Source organism: Vicugna pacos, chromosome 4 (genome assembly GCF_048564905.1).
Source record: "Vicugna pacos chromosome 4, VicPac4, whole genome shotgun sequence".
NCBI classification, from domain to species: Eukaryota; Metazoa; Chordata; class Mammalia; order Artiodactyla; family Camelidae; genus Vicugna; species Vicugna pacos.
In genome coordinates this window covers 44700282-44720924 of record NC_132990.1, presented here as the reverse complement: position 1 = coordinate 44720924, position 20643 = coordinate 44700282, and the positions used below count along the sequence as shown (strand labels likewise).

The following is a 20643-nucleotide window of genomic DNA, read 5'->3' as shown; positions in this document are numbered from 1 at the left end:
CATCATTTCTAATTAGATCATATTACTGATTTAAAACTACAATTTGTGTGTTGTTCCAACAGTGTGATCTTACAGAGATTCTAATTTAAAAACACAGTGGCTAGCAGGACACATGACAAGATCTAACCAGATGCATAACGCTCCCAAGCCCATTTGAGGGAACACCAGGCAAAGCTTCGAGGAAATGTAAAACACGCACAATTCAAAACAAAACGCAAAATAGTAACTATAGAAAACAACACAGGCATCTTCCTGGGTTTTTTACTTATAAATAAAAGATAAATGATATTTAACTTATTTCAATCTATCAATAGTTTTAAACTGAACATGACCTGTGAAAGAAATCATTATAACTGTGTTTCATTCCATTAAACACAACTAGCTTATTGTCAAGAGAACAAGCCGCCTCTCCAGGTTTCGGGCTCACTTCAGCTTTTTGCATTTAAACTGCATGGATCACTGGTTTGGCTCATTTACCAACGAAGGTAGAATAATATTGCAGAGTTAAAAAGGTGCTTCATCAGATTTCATTAAATTTGGGAACATTTGCGCTTGTCTGGATGGTGTGCATACATAAAAGACAGATACATATGCAGCAACAAATAAATGAAGGTCTGCAGGGGCTTAGATGGGTCTTTGCCTCTCAGGAGGAAAATTCCTCTGAGAGGAAGTCATTCCCTCTGTGCAGAAAAATCACTGCCGACTACCTAAAAATTAAGTCACGAATACCTAAAATTGATCCCTCATCACTTTTGGTAGCAGGTCAAAATACCACCACCTCACAACACAGCCATGCCTAAGGGGACAGAGAACAGCAGGGGCATTTATAATTCCACAGTGTCACAAGTCTGAAACTACTAGACACAAGGCACTGAACAGAGCTGAAACAGACAAAGACCAAGGACAGAGAAGAGCAGCAGCAGAAATGCATCAAGTGAGTTGGCTGAAATGGGGCCCTTTCCTCCTCACTTGGTTTGTAGCTCCCTAAAACGGCTGGGTTTGTTTTTTCTATTTCTGCATTCTGTTTTCCGGAGTAGTCAGATTATGTGATTTTGATTCCATTTTCTGCTCAGATATAAATAATGTGGAATTCCCACCAGATCCACTAACTACAGCACATGCTGTTTGACAGCATGTAGCCCTACTGAGTCAGTTCTTCAAATAAGTTTTTAGGTCACAAAATTAAATTAGCTTTATTTTAATAATTAAATCCATATATACACAGTTTGTCTGTCAGTTACTCGGCTACAGTCTAATAAATCATCCTCTCCCTGAGAAAAGGCAATCTGTCATCTCATTCAAAACAAAGTATGTAAAATGAAATAGATATAAAACAGTATTAAAAATATACTCGATGTGATGAAAGGAAGGGAACTTGTTCTGATTTTATACCTTCCCTCATATTTTTAAGTAATATCCAACACAAAACGTTTTTGACTTAATCTTCCCACTGTACAGACAGTAACTAATAAGACTCAAAAAAGAAACATAAAAGATTTGTTTTCCTAGAAAAGGCCGCCAACCAGACATATAAGGCAGGATGGCTACCTGTATTTTAGCAATTCATACAAAAATAAACACCAAGCCAGAAACCACCCAGCAAGCTCTCCTATCAGTCCTCACGCACGCACACAAGCACGCATTCTCTCCTTCAAGAGCAACAGCAGACGGTAGAGTGGGTGAAAAATGGAAGTTCTATCCCTGGTGACCTTGGGAGATTTGATAACCAAAATATATCCCAATAAGAATACAACACACGCTTCAAGCAAACACAGCTGCTACAGATGTATACACTAACCTTAAAATGAAAGCTTTCTCAACGTTTTAAAAAATTTATTTCACTGCCGCTTTCTGGAATTTTGGGGAAAGAAAAACTAATTGTGAACTGTGTTCACCTGCCATCTCTCCCCTACCCACCCCACTGGAACCACAGAAAACGTAGGACAAATGAGTCTCCACCGCATTGCTCGTTCTGATTCAGCCTCTTCTTTCCAAGGAGCACTTCTGAGAAAATAAAGGTTACTCTTTTCCATTTATTATGTTTTCTAACTGACTACCAGTATTTTCTTGTGGTCAGAGGGACACAAAATTGAGCTCAAAATAGCCCATTAAAAAACAAGCTACAATCAGACTACTGCTCCACCACCATCGGCAGTCATCCCAGAGTTCTGATTTCCTTGTTAAAAGACAGAGGTATAATTGAAGCAATATCTTCACTTCAGATTGATTATCAGGCGACCCTTATCCGCATCTTCACTCAGCAATTTGAATTTTAATGAAAGTAAATGGAATAATTAGCATTTCAAAGTGTGTTTGATACACTGAGGGGAAAAAAAGAGAAAAGACTTTTGTGTATAATCTATACACAAGAGAAAGTATTTGGGAGGGGGCAGGAAGAAATAAGTATAGTGATAGTGTCTTCATTAGGATAACCTAAGGAACTGTTCAGACCAGCTGCATAAACAGAGATGTGACTACTGTGCTTTTCTCAGCTAAGATTTCTTGCCTTTATTTCTAAGTTTTAACACCTTATTTTATTACTTGTTACCTTAATCTGGGAGAACAAAAACATAAGTGGAGTTGGAGTGATTGCCCAAACCCATGAATTCCAGCAGGATTTTTATGCAATGTTAATGGTACTAGGAAGGATTTTCTAACTGGGCCACTGATTTTGCAAAAAGGTGTAGTTCATCTATTATTTCTACTACAAATGGACACTGGTCCTTAAGAACCACTCACCACAGGGGAGGAAGAGCAGCAGGGGGATGCGAAAATGTACATTTTATTTCACTAAAAATGATATTAAGATACTATATATTTGAGGAAAGATAAAAGAAATCAGGCCACTTTGACATCAGGGCAATCTGTGTCTTTTTTTCTGGCTTAGGCTAGCAACAAAGGCTGATTGCAAAGGAAAGAAATATTATGAAAAAGAACTACCCAGTCTCCTTAGGGGGAGAATTTTCAGGAACCTGTCAGCTTGAATTGGTGAGAAGGCGTCCAGTTTCTGAGGAAGCCATCAAATTTTGTGTGCGATTGAAGGCAAAGTGCTTCATTCCACTTTGTGGTCCTCTATTGCCTTTTGCCCTTTTGATTGAACAAAATTTAAAAAGAGAGCGAGAGAGAGCTGATGACAAACACTAAGATGATCAGAGCTAAAATGGAAAGGCCACGTACCCCAATGATGGCGTTCAGTTCTGCCATGGTCACCTGCTTGGCCCGTTCCACAGCCTGCACCACTTGTTGCTGGTGCTATAAATGAAGATCAGAAACAGAATACAATTATTTGTTTTCTAGTCAGTCAAGAACAGCTTTTCCTAGCATGTCCTCTAACTTTAATTACATGCAAAACAGGTTTCAGGGGTCTCCATATTTCAAATAAAAGCCCCAGGTGGTAGATGACTAGATGTCTAGGGTAATCTTTGTGTCTATAAAGCTGAAAAGTAACTGAACATCCAACTGCAGCTATCATCCCTGCGCCCCCAATGAAGGATGCTCCCTTACAACTGGTAGAAGCAGCTTAAATTTTACATTCAAGTCAGTGGTGCACTTTGACTCAGTATCTTCCACTAATACTAACAAAACAACACAACCCATCCCACCTGCCTTCTTTGTATCCCCTCTTCTCTGCCACCTACATAAAACATGTTTTGAAAATATTCCCTATAAGTACTTATTTTTACATTTTCTCCTGATTATTTGTTAGAGCAGACACTAGAAGGACATATAGAATTCAATGTTTATATTTCTTCTGTAAATGTGAAAAAGCACTCATGTTTTCATTCCTGTCATGAAGGGCTGCATATTGGAAAGATATTAAAAATGTACAACTCTTGCCAACACTAAAGTTTAAGGACTTCAGGTATTTCTTTTAAATGCAATCGGAAAACTGAAACATATAAATTTAAGTTGTTTTTCTTTTGAAAACTGTGGATGGATAATATATGAAAACCCCTCTGACCATGACTCAATTCTAAAGAGAATGAGCACGATCTGAAATTATTAATTTTGATGATATTAGAAAAAAAATTATATAGCACAGAAGTCTCTGCATTTAGGCAATTTACACCTGGACACACACAAGTGCTTATACAAGTACCCCTAAAATGTAAATATTATTCCCAACTAAATACACTTGAACACTCTAGTACACACACACACTCAAATTCAGTCTAAAATAGGTCTCTTCTGGACTTTTTCCAACTTGGCTTAGTAAATGAAGAGCCAAAGAGACTGTGCTGGGAAACAGGTACTCCTCTGTGTGGCTGGGAAGAGTCTTGTTTTGGCTGATTCCAGTTGAGAAATGTACCAGCATTCTCTACTGACCTGAAGTGAGTACGAAGCTCAGCTATCGTCCTGCTTAATACATACAAAGAGTTAAGCCACCAGTTATATGTGAAATTCCCCTTGCCCTTACTTGGTATTACACCGCAAAGCCCCTAGATATACAGTTACTAGGATTAACTAGGGTGACTACTATTTTTGCCTCCCAACTGTGTAGGGGTAGTGGGGGAGGTGACATGGAAAAGGAAACTGCTTTAGCTTATCTAGATGTGGTGTTTTCACTCTTGATTTCCTAGAAGAGATTATGCCTATGAATAATGCAATGAAAACTGCCCAATAACAGATCAGTGTAATGTTACACTTTTAATGGACTCTGATCGTTAAACTATATACCTTTGATTTTTTTTTAGATTGCAAGTCGGTTTCAAAACAAGGGCTTATGAAGCAACCCCAAAATCTTTACAGGTATCTCCATCTACCCTTACTCTTTAATAAAATATTTGACAGAGTAAAATAATTCATTTTCCTCTTTCTCTGAAAGTAGAAATCCTAAATATTCATGGAAGCACTAGAAGGAATAGAGGGACAGTTAATAAAGTGGCCAATGGTAGTGGTTCTCCCTTGAAGTCAGCCTGACCATGTATGTTTACTGAGCAGCTACCATGTGCCAAGCACAGAACGCGTGTTTAGATTTAGGACAAATCTGGTTGTCAGGGCAGTGAAAAATGGCAGCACTTGGGAAGCAGAGAAAAACACAACATGTAGGACAACTGAAACACTCAAAAGTGAGTTTATGGACAAAAATTTTTATGGAATTTTCCACCTTTTACTTTCCAACACTCAATAATGGCTGCTCAAAACTTCCCAGAAACTGAAAGCCAAAGGAACACATGCACACATATGCAACATGCATCTCTCTCATTCCACTCACACATCCATTCGTTCAAAATCTCTGAAAGCTCTTACTCTGTGCCATCTGTATATTACTGAAATACCTCCTATTACTGAAATATCATCTACTCTACATTAAGTATTCAAAGAACACTTCCACGAGACAGAGATACAGAACATACATGTATTTAGGGCCTTTCTACCATAAAGATCACTCAACTCTTGCTTCATAAACTGGATTCCAACTGCCAAGATGAGCAAAGATGCCTTAAGGCAGTGGGCATATCTTTCTGACTTGGCATGAAAATCAAGTACATTTACTGAGAAAACCAGAAACACACCAGTGAACCGTAACACTGACATCAGACGCTTTTATAGAAACTCTTGCTAAAAACCTAAAGTAACAATGGAAGTCATGACTCAGCTCCTTCCTTTTCTCTCATGGCAATGGCCATGGGCTAATACCACATTTGAACTTCACCTGTAGTTCAGGATTTTACTTCCTTATTTCTGCTTACAACTGCGAATCATGTGGCGCTTAAGGACTTTTTGAACAGAAGCTCCCTAAGGCAAAGAGTGCCTCCTCCCCTGTGTGCTGAGAGCACCGGAAACACCCCAGCGATGCTCACTCAGCCACACAGTAACATTATACCACACACGAGAGCACCACTGAGAAGGGCAAATGATCACAAAAGAAAAAATGAACACTCGAGGAAGAAGCCCTAAGTACTCCCATAATCGGACCCAAAGAAGCATTTTTTCCCCATTTGCAATTTTTAGTATAAAAGCTGACTCAGAAAATATGACAAGTTTTTCACATCTTCTTAGAATCATGATGGCTTTCCTAGTATGTCTGCCTTCTCTTCCCCTTCTCCTCCCCTTCCCCATCTGCTCCTCTCCTCCCACTCCACCCACATCTCATTTCCTCTCCCACTTCCTGCCGATCCCCTCTGCGGCCTCACCACAAGTGGTGACAGCCAGTCACCCCAGTCAATCTGCAGGAGGAAGCAGAGTCCTATGGCCTCTCTCATTGCTCAAGATGCTCACTCAGATACGAGCTCCCAGACTGAACTTTTCCACCAGCACCACCAAATAAAATGCCACTAGGAATATACCAATAAGCCAAGGGTTTCTAAGAGAGAGGCCTCTAAGTGGGATCTGGAAAAGAAAAAAAGCTCAAATATTTCTTCTTTAAAATACTGTGATTTACCTAAAAAAACAAGCAAACAAACCTAGATTCTGGTTATGGTTGCACAACTCTGTAAATTTACTAAAAATTATTGAACTGTACACCTGAGTGAATTTTATAACATGTAAATTACATCTCAATAAAATACTGTGATTTAAGGAATACAAGCATGGCTGGAAAAAAAAGACCAGTAAAATGAAAATCTATACATTAAACCACTTGCCTACTTCCTTTCATTATCATCAAATTACTTTTTGCACTTTTTCAGTTAAAATATTGAAAATATTTTTTCTACAAGAAAGAGATTAAAACAATACAAGCTTATGATAAGTCCAACAAAGCCTGCTGAGAAATAGGCATTAACAAACCACTAGAATATATACCTTAGATGTTTGAAATACGTTTCTCAGAAGAGATTGCAATGATAATACCTGCCATGCCAACACTTTGGGGCATGGCACTAGAGGTGGTACCTCTAATAAAAACCTTAGATTTAAAAAACTACATCACAACTTGTAATTTTTTTTTAATATCCCTCTTATTGATAGGGTATTAAGGTACTGATATAGGGTAATAAGGATAGATGTAAATGAACTAGTGAACTAGGATTCTTATCCTGATACGTGGAGATACAAAAAATGAGCAAGAGATTATGCCCCTCCCACACCTCCACCACATAATTCACACAGAGCAACTTACAATACAGGATGTAAGATTTAAAGTACAAGGAAGGTTACAGGCAAGAATGGTCAGCACACTTCCTGGGGCATCAGGAAAGGCTTCATTTCCTTATTCATTCATTCAATTATTTATTAAGCACCTACTGTGCGCCAAGCACTGTGGTAGGAACTGAAATTAATGAACAAGACAATCAGGGAATTAATAATACTCAAAAGGCTTTGTAATTACATTGGAGGATAATTTCCATGAAGAAAATGACAGAATGCTATACTATCACTCATGAGAGAAATATCTAATCAAATCTTAGGGCTGGAGGGAGATTCCCTAAGGAAGTAGACCTGACCACTGGGACCAGAAGGATTTACAGGAGATTTGCAGGTTTTCAAGGAAAAAAGAACTGGAGGCAATGGGAACAGCTTGGATAAGGTCCCTGAAGGATAAAGAAGCTTGTCCATCAAGGAAGAAGAAGAATGTGTGGCTGGAGGAGAGGAGGGTAGGGGACAAAGTTGGAGAGACAAGGCAAGGTAGGATCTTGAGTACCTTCTTGGGCATGGCAAGACACAAAATGCCAAACTCTTTAAAGTGCAAGAGGTATTCACAAAAACAACACCAAAAGCAAGCACGTGAGATCATCTGAGTATGGTGCAGGCAAACTCTATAGAACCCTGTACTAGCGGGAAGTGAAATCTGTAAGGCAGGAGGAAGCCAAACAGTAAAAAGTTTTGCATAACATGCAAAGAAGTTGGACTTTACCCTGGTAGGATATTTTTTATTAAAAAATTTTAAACAGCTGAGGGCTATCAGTTCTGCATTTTAGCAAGATGGATCTGGGAACGGTAAAGAAGCTGGATGGTGGGGAGGTGAAGCAGACTGGAGGGAGAACAGAGGGCTAATGCAATATTCCAGGATGAAAGATGCTTGGGCCTGAACTCACTATTTCATGGACAAATTTTTTCCATGTGGGGACAATGGGGTCAGAACTCTACCTCCCCAAAACTCCTTCCCACCCAATTTTGCCTCTAAATTCTCCTCCACAGTAGTGTACTTCAAGTATTTGAAAATGGCATAATGCATGTTTTCAATTTTCTCTATTCCAGGTTTAATATCCCCAGGTCACTGGCTTTAAGCCACTCATCCTTCTGGCTACCCCTCTGGTTGTGCTCAGTGTGACGAGACACAATTTGATCCTGAGCAGATCAAATCCAAGTAAAAGTATCACTCCACGCCCATTAAGCCAGGCTAAAACCCTACTTCTTACTGAGCCTTTTTCAGCAATTCTACCAGGTTCACCAACACAAGTAAGCTTTAAATTTAACCAAAAACTCCTCCAGTCAGTCTTTCCTAAATGGTATTCCAAGAAAACATCAGTCCCACAAGAAATTAAGTATTATTTGGACATAAAATAAAATTTTAAAATTCCCAAGTTTTAATCTGGCTAACACCTGGTAAACCGTTGGGTCTTCTCAGAGTTTCAAACCTGAAAAGAGGTTGAATGTGTATGCAGGGCTTTCCAAACAATTCTGGCTGTGGAGCTTGGGATGTAAGGCTCTCAGGAGACAGCTTGGGAAACGTTGCCCAAGTATTTATTTCTCATCCTGACTGGTCTTGTCTTCTCCTTTCTCACTCACATGTGGGCAGAGCACTCTTCCCTGGTATGTACAATAAGCTCTAGAAGTCCAGAGCTTTTCAAGAGAACTTTCTGCAATGTTTGAAACGTTCTAGATCTGAGCTCTAGCTACTAGTGGGACTTGAGTGGGTAGTGAGCACCTGAACTGTAGCTAATGTGACTAAGAAACTGAATTTTTAGCCATATTCAATTTTAAATAACTTTAACTTAAGTCTAGATAGCCACTTATGGCCATGGCTCCTGTACTGGACAATGCAGCTCTAACTTAACGTACTTTAAAGCTTAGCTCCAGTAATAATAATTAGTTAGCCGCTACCTAACTAAAAGTCAGTTTCTCAAATGCACACTACTCTTTTTAGACACATACAGACAAGGGGTGGCACTGCTGCCTTTGGAAGAAGGTCCACATTTAAACCTGCAGAACAAAGCTCTCCCTCCTGAGAACCATCTTTAACTTCCTGAGGGGAAACAGGCCACAATGCTACCATAAGGGTCTCACCAAACATCCAACTGTCAACCAAAACACATGGTCACGCAGAACAAGCCAATTAGTCAACCATGGAACATGGGACAGGATTATGCTCTCTGATGCTTCAGTCAGTATTGTGAGAAAAAAAAATACGTATTTTAAATGAAAGGTTGTCCAGTGTAAAAATTAGAAAACTGGCCCAAATCCTCTCAAGCCCCAATCCAGGTGTATTAGTCATTTTAGGACATTCCTTGGCTACACAGCACTGTCATAACACATTACCAACACTGATACAACGACCTTGACTGAGAAGCAGACATGTCCTGTAAAGGCTGCTGGCACTTAATGAACGATCTCAGAAGATGGTCTAACAGGTGTCACCGCATACTTATCAGGGGATCTCTGGTGATTTCAGCTAAGCTCTCCTACATCAAACCATGTTATCACAAGCCATTGATTCCTTACAAAGTTAACAAGCAATAAGACGAGTTAACCTGGCGCCATTATGAGGCGAGAACACTGCCACCAGTGCATGTAACCACTGTATTTTGTTCATTTCCTCCCTAAGGCACAATATGAAAGTGACTGATCACATTTTTCAACTTCTATTTTACAATTATTCTATACATGCAAAATGTGGTTCAGAGTAATTCAATACCATATTAACCCAGGTGCCAAATAAACAGCACTTGAGATACAACCATATCTCTTAACACAGTGAAAAGGTTTGCTTTCCATCAGATTAAAAGAACACGATTTAAGGAAAGTCCAAAATAGAAATTCATGTATCACTTGATTTTACTGGCTATTTTAGCCTACTGGAATTAAATAAATGCATGTTACAACTATTTTGTAATTGTGTATTATTTTCTACCATTTAAATGTAATGTAGAACACCCAAATAAATCTACAGAATTCTGGAGAAAAACACAACTACTTGATACTACTCGTTAAGAAAGTTAACAAGGCAATAAAAACACAGTTTTGAATTAAAATTAAATTTGTACCAGAAAGCATTCAACTTGGAATGTTCCTTTTACTCTAGGTAAATACAAAAATGAAAGCAGAAAGGCTTAAAATTTTCACTCCTAAAAATTCTAGTGATCAGAGAACTTTTGTCAAAAGTGGTCAACAGAACAATGTGAATTTTTTTTCGATTTGTTAATATTTACTGATGCAAGGGAAAAAAGAGCTGCTCACGCCAATGTGGGCCTCCTCTACTGTCTCTAAACAGCCTGCTTCTGCTTTACAGAAACAAGAAAATTTAGCTTTGAAATTGTTGAGGACCAGGGTAGGAGGACAACATCCATCTCTTCCTGGGTACTGAGTGACTAGAAACAAGTTGTAACAATCTGCTGAAAATAAGGTTAAAGATGGATGATGCCATTTCTCCAAACATAATGATGACCATGGGTTTAATAAATGGGAATTAGGAAGCCACTGGTCATAGGAACCAGCATTCTCTCACTCTGTCCAGTAAGGTACGTGCATTTCAGGTTTCTTCAGGCTGTGCTTTGGAAATGGTTTGAGGCCCAAGACATTAAAAATGGATCAAGTTTGATGCTGCAGAGCAATCAACCTGTGCTACTTGTTTTGAGATGTCTTAAAATTCCATAAAACCAAGAGCAACTTATCCAATATGTCTTCCATGACCTGGGGGAGAGGGAGACTCAAATATCTCGATCCCATTTTCTCTAGTTCAAAGATAATACGTGTGCACAAAAGAGTATGTCTGAGATAGATGAGAGTGAAAGAACTATAATTTAAAGACTCACACATGTTCCGCTTATGAGAAGAGATTTGCTTAACAATAATTTTTCCAGCTTCAAGCCGCATTTTCCTTCCAGCAAGTCTACCACGAAATACGGCAAGCCCATGTGTGAACTGGTATGTCCCATCTTCAGTTGAAAGGTGTCTTCCAAAATTGTGGTGCTTTTCAAAATACGGGTATAAACATAGGCTGTACCTTTAGGCCTAGACAGCCCCCAGGCCCATCACTGTTCATGAGGGTTCCTTTACAGCCCCTGTGCGTGTATGATAAACAATACCTGATGGGTGACTCTTTTCCTTACAATTCAGTCCTTATAGGAGACTTCGATAACAAGAATGTATAGGCATTACTTTCTATTCTATGTGATAGGTTAAAATACTAGTTGTGCTGATTATATAGTCAGAGCTAGAGTTTGTCATGTAAAGACACACCACTGGTTCAGTATGACTTCCCTTCAAATCAACACTGGCAATAATAATAATGCTCACTATTTTTATTTTATGCATAGCACTGTGTCTAGAGGCAACTGGTAGCTGTCCCATGACACCCCTTCTATTAGTATAGGTTTTAGGTGAGCATATTCAGCTAAGACTATACTTCCAAGCTTGTCACAGCTAGCTATGGGCAAGTAACTAGGCACTGGCCACTGCAAAGTGAGCAAAAACATGAGCATCATCCACATCATGCCCTTAAAAGAAAAAGCACATGCTTCTCTTGCCCTTCCTGCTGGACAGGGCAGGACATGGGAGTCCTGGGAACGATCAACATCAATATAGAAGGAGCTTGCACTTACAACATCGTGGAGACACCAAATTAGCTACAGCTGCTTCTATGCAAACTGTGATGCTGAGAGAAAAACAAGCTTTTATCTTGCCTAAACCACTGTTCCTTTGATCTCTGCTAAAGCGGCCTAATGCCCAGCTAGTTATTTAACAGCATCCCTAATCCTCATAGAACAACCCTATAGTGCAGGTCTCCCATTTTCCAGATGAAGAAAATGCCGCCCAGAAAAATTAAGTATTTTGTTCAGCATGATAAAAGAAGCAAGTTGGCTAAGCCCAGATTTGGTCCCAAGTCTGCCTGACCTCAAGCTCATATCACCCTGCTTCACACATAACACAACTCTTCCAATGAACTCTGCTCCTTGTTAGGGGAGCAACAAGTTTCTGAAAAGTACAAATGGTACTCTGGGGAAAGAAGACTTCCAACTATTGTGTGATTCGTTATCACCCACTGAGCTAGAGCCTATTAGGGGTTTGAATTTAAGACTCAAAGGTCTTAAGAACACCTTGTTGGTCACCATGAAACATATATCCTGCCCATCTCAAAAATAAACTAGTTTATAATCCAAGGGGAAAAAAGCCCAAAAAGCACAACTGCCCTCTAAGTAAGATCCCTAATATTTATTTAATGCTTAATCTAACAGGATAAGACAATACTTACTGGCTTTCCAAAACAATAAAAATATAATATTCCCTCCCTTCTGAAAGAACACCTGTGGAGTGCTGACCACCCACTGCTTGAAGTAGCCCCAAGAGCTGCAGCCTAGCTCCTATCACAGGAAGATCACCAGCCAGTCCATTCAGAAACGTTACCTTCAACTCTTCCCAGCTTGTACCAAGTCCCCCCTCTCCAAATGTCTTGGGACCCAAAATAAGCTGGAATAAAATCCATTTCCCAGGAAAGTTTATTTTAAAAAAACAAAAAACAATGACCAAAAAACCTGGCATTTGCTATCGCAAGTGCTTTAAATTTTAATACATATAGTACACATTATAAAGATGGGGTTACTCTCACCATCTATAGGACTATCAAGGCTCAGAGAGAGAACTTTCCCAATATACAGCCAGTAAGAGGCAGAGATGGTCTGATTCCAAATTAGCAGGAATACTGTGCCTTGCTGCCAGGGTTTAACAAGAGGCACGTAGTTTTCAATCTACATTGAAATCTCCTTAAAGGTATGTTCCTGGAAAGGGGGTGAGAGGGCACTGGAAACAAGTCAGTGCTTACTGACAACTTTTAATTTTGTAAAGGGCCCATACGGTCTAAGGGTCTACAAACTGTATCCTGAAATCACTGATGGAAAAAGAGCCCATCCACAGAAACTACTTGTAAAAGCAAAACTAACTCCAGCTAAACCACCAGGTACTTTGAAAACAGCCAGTCCCCACGTGGATTGAGAAATTTGTTTCTCTACATAGCTCTGAGGGTAAAAGACAGACCCCATCCAAAAATCATCACATTTTCTGAGGTAAGCTCTACAGGCTGAACACCTTGAAGAGTTGTCACCTTCTGGATCTTTGCTTGCTGGTTGGGGAGAGACAGGTGTTTCCTAAATTGGAAAATTAATTTTGGAGCTAGAAGAGAATCACCCTTGGGGCAACCTAATATGCCTCATTGAGATTTTTAGCTAGTTCACAGTCCTGGGTTGTTTTAATTTATAATTTTCTTCCTCTGTAAGGACATTAGAGAGGAAGACAAGCAATTCACATTCTTCCGAAAGGCAGTGACTAAGAAGGGGAGGGAGGGCTGGCTCCAGGTCCTCTCAAAAGCGAGCCCAGAGCTTCCGTGCTGCTGCAGCTACTGCTCGTCAACATCTGGAGGTGCTTACTATGGGCTGCACTGCTCGTGTACAATCCCCAGTCATCGATCTCCCAGCAATCATACACATTCATGCTGTCATTAACGTCATCCCACAGATGAGGAAACTGAGGTTTTAAAGAGGCAAATCACTTGCTAAAGGTCACCCAGCTTAACTAGGTTATAGGAAGCCATGCAATTTGTAACAGGGAGGCCAGGACTCGACCCAGATGTGACTGTCATCATCCGGGCACCTCTTGCTTATGGAACTACCAACGGGAAGTTGATGACAGTTCCTGCTCAGCAAATGAGACCAAAGTGAGACAGAGACAGAGAAGAACATCCCATTTACTACTACTTTGAGATTTGCCTTTTAAAGAAGAAATCTGAGGACAGCAAAATACAGATCAGTCTTACCCATTCTTAAACCCAAAAGTAAGTGGGAGAAAAGAACAGCTTCAGACGGGAAAGGACTCACTCATAAGGTTTCTGTAAATCCTGATTGTAAGGATCCTATGAAATTTTAACAACTCTAAGTGATGGTTACTCACTTCATGACAAGAGACGGCAACACCTATGTTTGGGGCCTGGGCCTCTGGAAGCAGCTGTACGTGAGTACAACAGGCACATCCCTGCAAGAGATGCTGGCTATAATGCTGTAAGTGTTTTAGTGAACTCCAATGGGAAAATACTTTTCTCTGATTGTTACATACACAGACACACTTCAAGCACAGGGGCTACAATTCTACAACTTATTTCCCCCAAAAAAGGTCTTGCAGTTAAAACTAAATCTATTCAACAGCTGTCACTCAAGACTATAAATTTTTTTAATTTGGGAAAATGTGGTACACTAGACACAAGCCATATTAAGTATGTACATTAATAAGCACATGGGAGCTAAATTAAAAATAGACTTATCTAGATACATGTAAATTTACCTCTTGTTCTTGCCAAACTCCAAGAAAAACCCTCCAACCTGCACCTAATGCAGTGGTCTTCAGGAAACATTTTTCTTTTTTCTAAATACGATCATTTAATCTTTAAATAAAAATATTTTAAAATAAATTCTAACGCCACAGCTGCCGTTTTGGCAGTGAGACTGTCATGCAGAGAGCCGGTGTTAAAAGATCAGATTATAAGAGCCTTCAGTCCTGGCACCAAGTGACGCTCGCAGCCATGCAAGAGTGATTTTCCATGCCTCTGAAGAGACAGGAAATAGAATTCATCTTCCTCTAATAACCTGCCTCCTCCCCTCCCTCCAGATTACAGTCCATCTGGCCTCAGGGTAGGGGCGAGGAGTGTGATGCTCACAGAATGCCCAGAAGAGGAAACAAGGTGAGCAATGTTCAGACACAAAACATCAGAGAGGCCCAGACTGGTTGGGAATGAACATGTCCATGGCCCACACGTTAAAAGATATACACACACCTAAGCAACTGAAAAAAGAAGAGCCAATTAAACCTAAAGCATGCAGAAGAAAAGAGATACGCAGGATCAGGATTTAGAAAACTATCACATAGGTCATTCATTACACACATCAAGGATTTCAACCAAGAAATGTCAAAAACATTGGGGAAATAAATAATAAGTAGTGAGATCATAATGACTATCCTCCCAGCCTAGAGCAGAAAAGGAGCTGCCAGAATCTCCCCACAGCTTTCCTCTATAGGGTACAACTTCCTTAGCCAATTAACTCCAGTCCAGTCTTGCCCAGCATCACCAGCATTACACGTTCTGTTCCTACTGGGCCTGCTCACACAAGCAACATAACTCACGTGGGAAAACGACCTGTTGACAAATCAGCTAGCTCCACCAACACCCTCAAGACCTCTCCCATGTCTGAACATAACCCCCCAGAATCTGCAAGAATGCCAGAGGAGTAAGCTGTACCGGTGATTATACGTAGAGGTCTGCACCTGCAGAAGCTTCAAGACCAACACCAACCCAGGGAAAATGCAAACTTTCCCCTCTCCCTTGGCGTAGGACGCCTCAGCCTGGTCACAGCTCTGTGGGTTACACATTCTTCCCATTCGCCACCTCCACAAAGCAGAGCTGCTTGAAGTCAGAAGAAATACACCCAGGTATGGATCAGGCAAAGGGTAGCCAGGCTTCCTAAAGAAATGCAAATCGGCTCCCCAACTCTCCTTCACTACTCCACACAATCTAGTCAACAAGCAAATTCTCAGTAGAAACAAGTAAATGGGGATATAGTGGGTGGTGGTGGCATAGTCACAACTAAAGGAGGAGAAAGACAATACATCCTTTGTTGCTGGTGATCCAGGAGGGCATGTGAACTCAGGATATTAACTCAGGCCCATGTTTGTGAATATGAGCACCCCCAAAGGATATATTCCTGATGAAAGGTACCCATGGTTCCTGAGGTTTAACCCCATTCAAATCAAATAAGAAGTCAGATAGGGATCCACATGGATCGATCACACACGCACGCTCAAATATCGGAGGCATGCTAACCTCAGCACACGCCCACAGGCAGGCAGGCGGGGCACTGCTCTTCTGAAAAGCAGCAACACAACTGAAGGGTAGGAGGAAAGTGTCCCGGTGCCTCCCAGCCCACCACACAAAGCACTGCGGCTGCAAGACGTGTAGCTACTCCATTTATTAGTGTCTTCCTTCTCACAGCTGATCTTACCTAAGCAAATGAAGGATTCAGTAATTCAGAAGCAAAAATTCTCTCTCCAGCTGGTGCACCTAAACTTCGTAACTACCAAAAAGCAAGCAAGAAAGCAGAGGGGGGTAAAAAAAGCCACCAGAAGCCACCATACACTAGAAATGCACCTCCCTATCCCACTGGGCGTGCACCTGCAGCAGTGTGCACACCTCCACTGGTGTGCACACTTCCACTAGTGGGAGCCAGAAAAAGCCAGTGAGCTGCACGCCGGGCCTTGGCAATGTGGGAAGGCCATGGTTCTCAGAGCAATGAGTCCACCCGAGTCCATTCTATGTGTCTTCTCTCAAATGTACCCACGAGATAAAGACTTCATAAGAAGTGAATTTTAAAAAGCTGCTATCCCAAAGTTGCATTATTTTGTTTACTATGTAAAGCCTTTCTATTTGATGTATCTTCTGCTAACTCTTAATGCCTGGTGACAAAAGTGTAGAACAAGCTCTTGTCTTCGAGGCAATTTTTCAATCTCCCTTATTAGATGCCATTATGACAAACTCATGATTCTGAGCAACATTACATCGTCCAATGACAGTAAAATATTTTAACAACTGCATTTCGCTTAGCACACTAGAAAATACTCCATTACATAAACACAATTATAGTTCACTGAATGTTAATAAGGTGTAGAAGTTGGAATGTGACCACTGTATCTCAGAAATGTGCAAAACGAACACCAAGAGACTGACAAGGCCAAAGAGTCAGTTTTGTCTGCAAAACCAGTGGAATGGTACCTTCTAGCCCAATGCTTGAAACCAACTGCCTTACCTCTTGGGACAGGAAAGGAATGACTTGTGCACAGATAGCATTCAGCCTCTTGACAATCTCTGCCTGTGGGGGGAAAAAAAGGAAAAGTAAGCAATAAAAAGAGCAGTCAGCTGGTTACAAATTCCCAAATTAACAGGATGATATTAAAACACACTTTATATTCTGGCTGGCATATTTCCTAAGAAAGAGGAAAACTCTCGTCAGCAAGCCCATTAAAAGGAGGCAGTGACAACAGTGCCACATTAATAGCACAATTTATTAACCAGCATTCATCTTAAAAAAGTCAACCTTCAAGCACCAGGACAACATAAAAAGAAATTTAATTTTCATGACTAGAAATCAGTTTTCAAAAGCCTTCCACAGAACCCTTGTTCATTCTAATGTGGTTTTTCATGAAACCTTGTGTTTTTAGAGTTTAGATGGTAAAGATACATCCTTCCCTACATCCCCACTTCCCTCAATTAAATAACTCATTGGAGTTCTACATTTGTGGCCTTTGCTTTAAATACAGGCGATGGAATTCACAATCAAGTTCCCAACCTCCGAAAGGAATAGCACCCAACCTATCCGAATGACCAGATTAATTCAGAGTCTTAGTTATAAATTATTGGGGAATGGCAAGTTTTCCTCAACCATAAAAATTTCCAAATGTCCCACCAGGGTTTTCAGTGTGCAGAGGTTTAGAACATGCTAACATCCTCCTTTAGCAGAAAGCAATTGTATATATATGGAGACTAACTTTAGGAACATTAACTACACCACTGTACGACAGATCTGCAGAAGTCCCAATACTGTCAGTTTATTCTCTATTAAGTTTGTAAGTAAACAAATTTTATACAAATAGGATGCTACAGTAAGAGAAAAGAGAGAGAGAAAGAAAAAAAGAAAGATGCCACCACTACATTTTCTTTAAAAAGCTACCCAGGGCTTCACCGATCTTCACTTTAATTTGTATTATCAGATGGCTCCTTATATACTTTGGTATGTGACATGTAAACACAGGATTTCTATACACATACATAGAAAATAACTTTTCCCCCCAGTTTTATTGAGATATAATTGGCATAGGCAGAAGGGTATATATATATATAGCTCAAGTGGTAGAGCGCATGCTCGGCACCCAAGAGGTCCTGGGTTCAATCCCCAGTACCTCCTCCAAGCGGAAATCAATGAAGAAACCTAATTACCTCCCCCTCATAAAACAAACATTATAAGGAGATATAACTGGCATAGAGCATGATATAAGGTTATCTGACGTACATATATTGTGAAATGATTACCCCAGTAAGTTTAGCTGACATCCATCAAAATAGCTTATTTCTTAATGATGGAGTGGGGAAAAGGAGAGGCGAGAAGTGATGAGAGGCAGCAAACGTAAAGCAATTACTATTCCAGAGACATTCTTAACATAAATTCCATCCAGGGTCAGTTCCTCATTTTTAAGACAAAAATGCTCTTTTCCTTGCTAAGTCATTACCAGAATGACAGCGACACTCTACTTGTGCAATCTAGGTTTCCTTCTTTCATCAGCAACCCTCTTGACTTTATAGCTATGCAATCTTTTACATGCCAGCACCTTAAAAACTTCGCCAGCCAAGAAAAAACTCAAATTCACCATGAAGTTTTCCATTCCAGTCTGCATTCCTAACAGGATGGACAAAACCCCAGTACCAATAAGCAGCAGTGAATAAGGACCCAACTGTGCTGACCTGATTTAATTTACTGCCCTGGCCCCGTGGAGCATTTAGCTATCCTTTAAGAATGCTTAAACCACCATGAAAAGCTGCAGTGGGAATCACCAAACCACTCTCCACCTGGACGAACATACCGCAGTGGTTATAGGGTGAAATTCCAGTGCGAGCTGAGAAAATAGAGTAGCATTCACCAGACTGAAAGCACTAGTCTCAGAGGCATTTGGTTGTTAAGCTTTTTGTAGGGAGAGGTGGAGGGGAAAGAGAATAAAAGATAATGAGACACTTTGGGGCAGACCAAACTGATGATTCTAATGCTTAGAACCATCTGCCAAGCATATTTTCCTCATTATGTTGTTTACATAAATAAAATAGTCCCTTGCTAGGAGGGCTGAAAAATGTGTGGGCACATAAGAAAACTGAGTTCTTTAGTTTGCCTACATAATCTAGGCAATAAAAACTACTCTAAGGAAACTCACTCATCTGGCAAAATAAAGACCAAGAGATATTTATTTGGCTCTTTTAATTTGGGACCTCGGCTTTGTTAAGTCTGAGCAACGATGAAAAAAAAAATCTGTATTTTCTTAAAAATAAATGTAGAAAAGTCAAAAAGTCATTTTATTGATTCATGCATGTTAACACACATCCATAACAGAAAAGGGCGGGGGGGGTTGGAAACCTTCTAAACTTATTCTTTAAAGATCTCCTTTTGTTTAAAAGACTTCTTAATTTCTTTAAGTTGTCATGCCAATGGATTTTCACGGTCAGGCTAATTGGCAGCAGAGGGGGTGGGATGTGTGCGTGTGATTTCATAAAATTAAGCAGGTCATTCCTCACTTTGAAAGCTAAAGTTGCCTCGGAAACACTGCTGCTTCCATGGTCATCCAATTTTGCCTCTTTTGTCCCATAGGACCCAGCTTTAGGGAGGCATCATTTATTTACAGGCCTTTCCACCGGGCTTCAGTGATCAGCCAATAATACTGTGGACACACACTTCTAATGGCCTATGTTTTGAAACTGAGTCTAATCTAATGGCGTGGGGCCCAAACTCCTTTTCCAGCACAGCCATTAAAGGATGTAGGTTATTGCTGTTGTCACCATTGATATTTGTCATTGTAATGTAATTAGGGCCCTAAAATGATGCATTACAGCCCTTGGCACAGCTTCTATTAAAATCTTTTCTTCTGCTCACTGAACTGCGACCTGCTTTCTGATGAATAACAGACAGACAGCTTTAGGGTAAGGAGCAGATTCATCAAAGAAGTATTTTTCAGCTTTGGGGAAAGAGAGGGGAAAAAAAAGGCAACCCAGGAGGAAAAGCACTAGGGGAGAAAAAAACCACAATACACATTTGAATCGCATCTGACCACTTGGAATTCTGATTGCGTCTGATGAATCTTGCTTAGACAATATATTCCCAGTCTTCGAATCACATGGTTAATCAGGGCTCTAATCTGCTATCCATCAGCCTATGCCAGCGCTGTAGCTTCCAATCAAATTTATAGGTGATGTGGCTCATGCATCCCTGAGCAAGTACATTCACAGATAGCCCATTGAAACAGGCAGAGATTCTGAAATACTGCTGCTAGGGTTACTAGATGTTATCACAGTATTCAATGCTTTATGGAACTGCTAACTATTGTCTTCAGATGCCCATGAAATTCCAAAATAGCATTAATAGCCTCCATGAAAGAAAAACTGTTCGTGCCAAAAATAACAAAATGATTGTTTCTGCAGCCACAGTTTGTCAAATACATAACAGTCTGACATTTCTATTACATCTTCTTCTATCCATCAAGATACTCATTAAAAAAATGTTGCACACGTAAGATTTTCCTACCCTCAATTCACTACCATTCTATTAACTCCCTTGATAATTTCCCACCTTTTGCCACCCTCCAATGAAAATAATGACCATCACACTTAAAAACAACCACCACCACCTGTTTGGGCAAAATATTTTAGAAACAGACGACTTTACCAAAAAGGCATTCTACAAAAATCCCTTG

The 20643-nt window shown here is 40.2% G+C and overlaps 1 protein-coding gene across 7 annotated transcripts in view; it reads right to left on the bottom strand.

The window, feature by feature from the left end:
- TLE4 (TLE family member 4, transcriptional corepressor) overlaps positions 1–20643 on the bottom strand; it is a 137133-nt gene that overhangs the window by 86053 nt on the left and 30437 nt on the right. For 5 of the 7 annotated variants that reach the window (XM_072959644.1, XM_072959645.1, XM_072959650.1 and 2 more), the window contains exons 5-6: positions 16944–17006; positions 3178–3252 (exon numbers count right to left, since the gene is read on the bottom strand). In XM_072959644.1, the coding sequence (XP_072815745.1) occupies positions 3178–3252; positions 16944–17006 (138 nt within the window). The remainder of the gene's footprint in view (positions 1–3177; positions 3253–16943; positions 17007–20643) is intronic. The other 2 variants (XM_072959648.1, XM_072959649.1) reach the window with 1 other exon arrangement.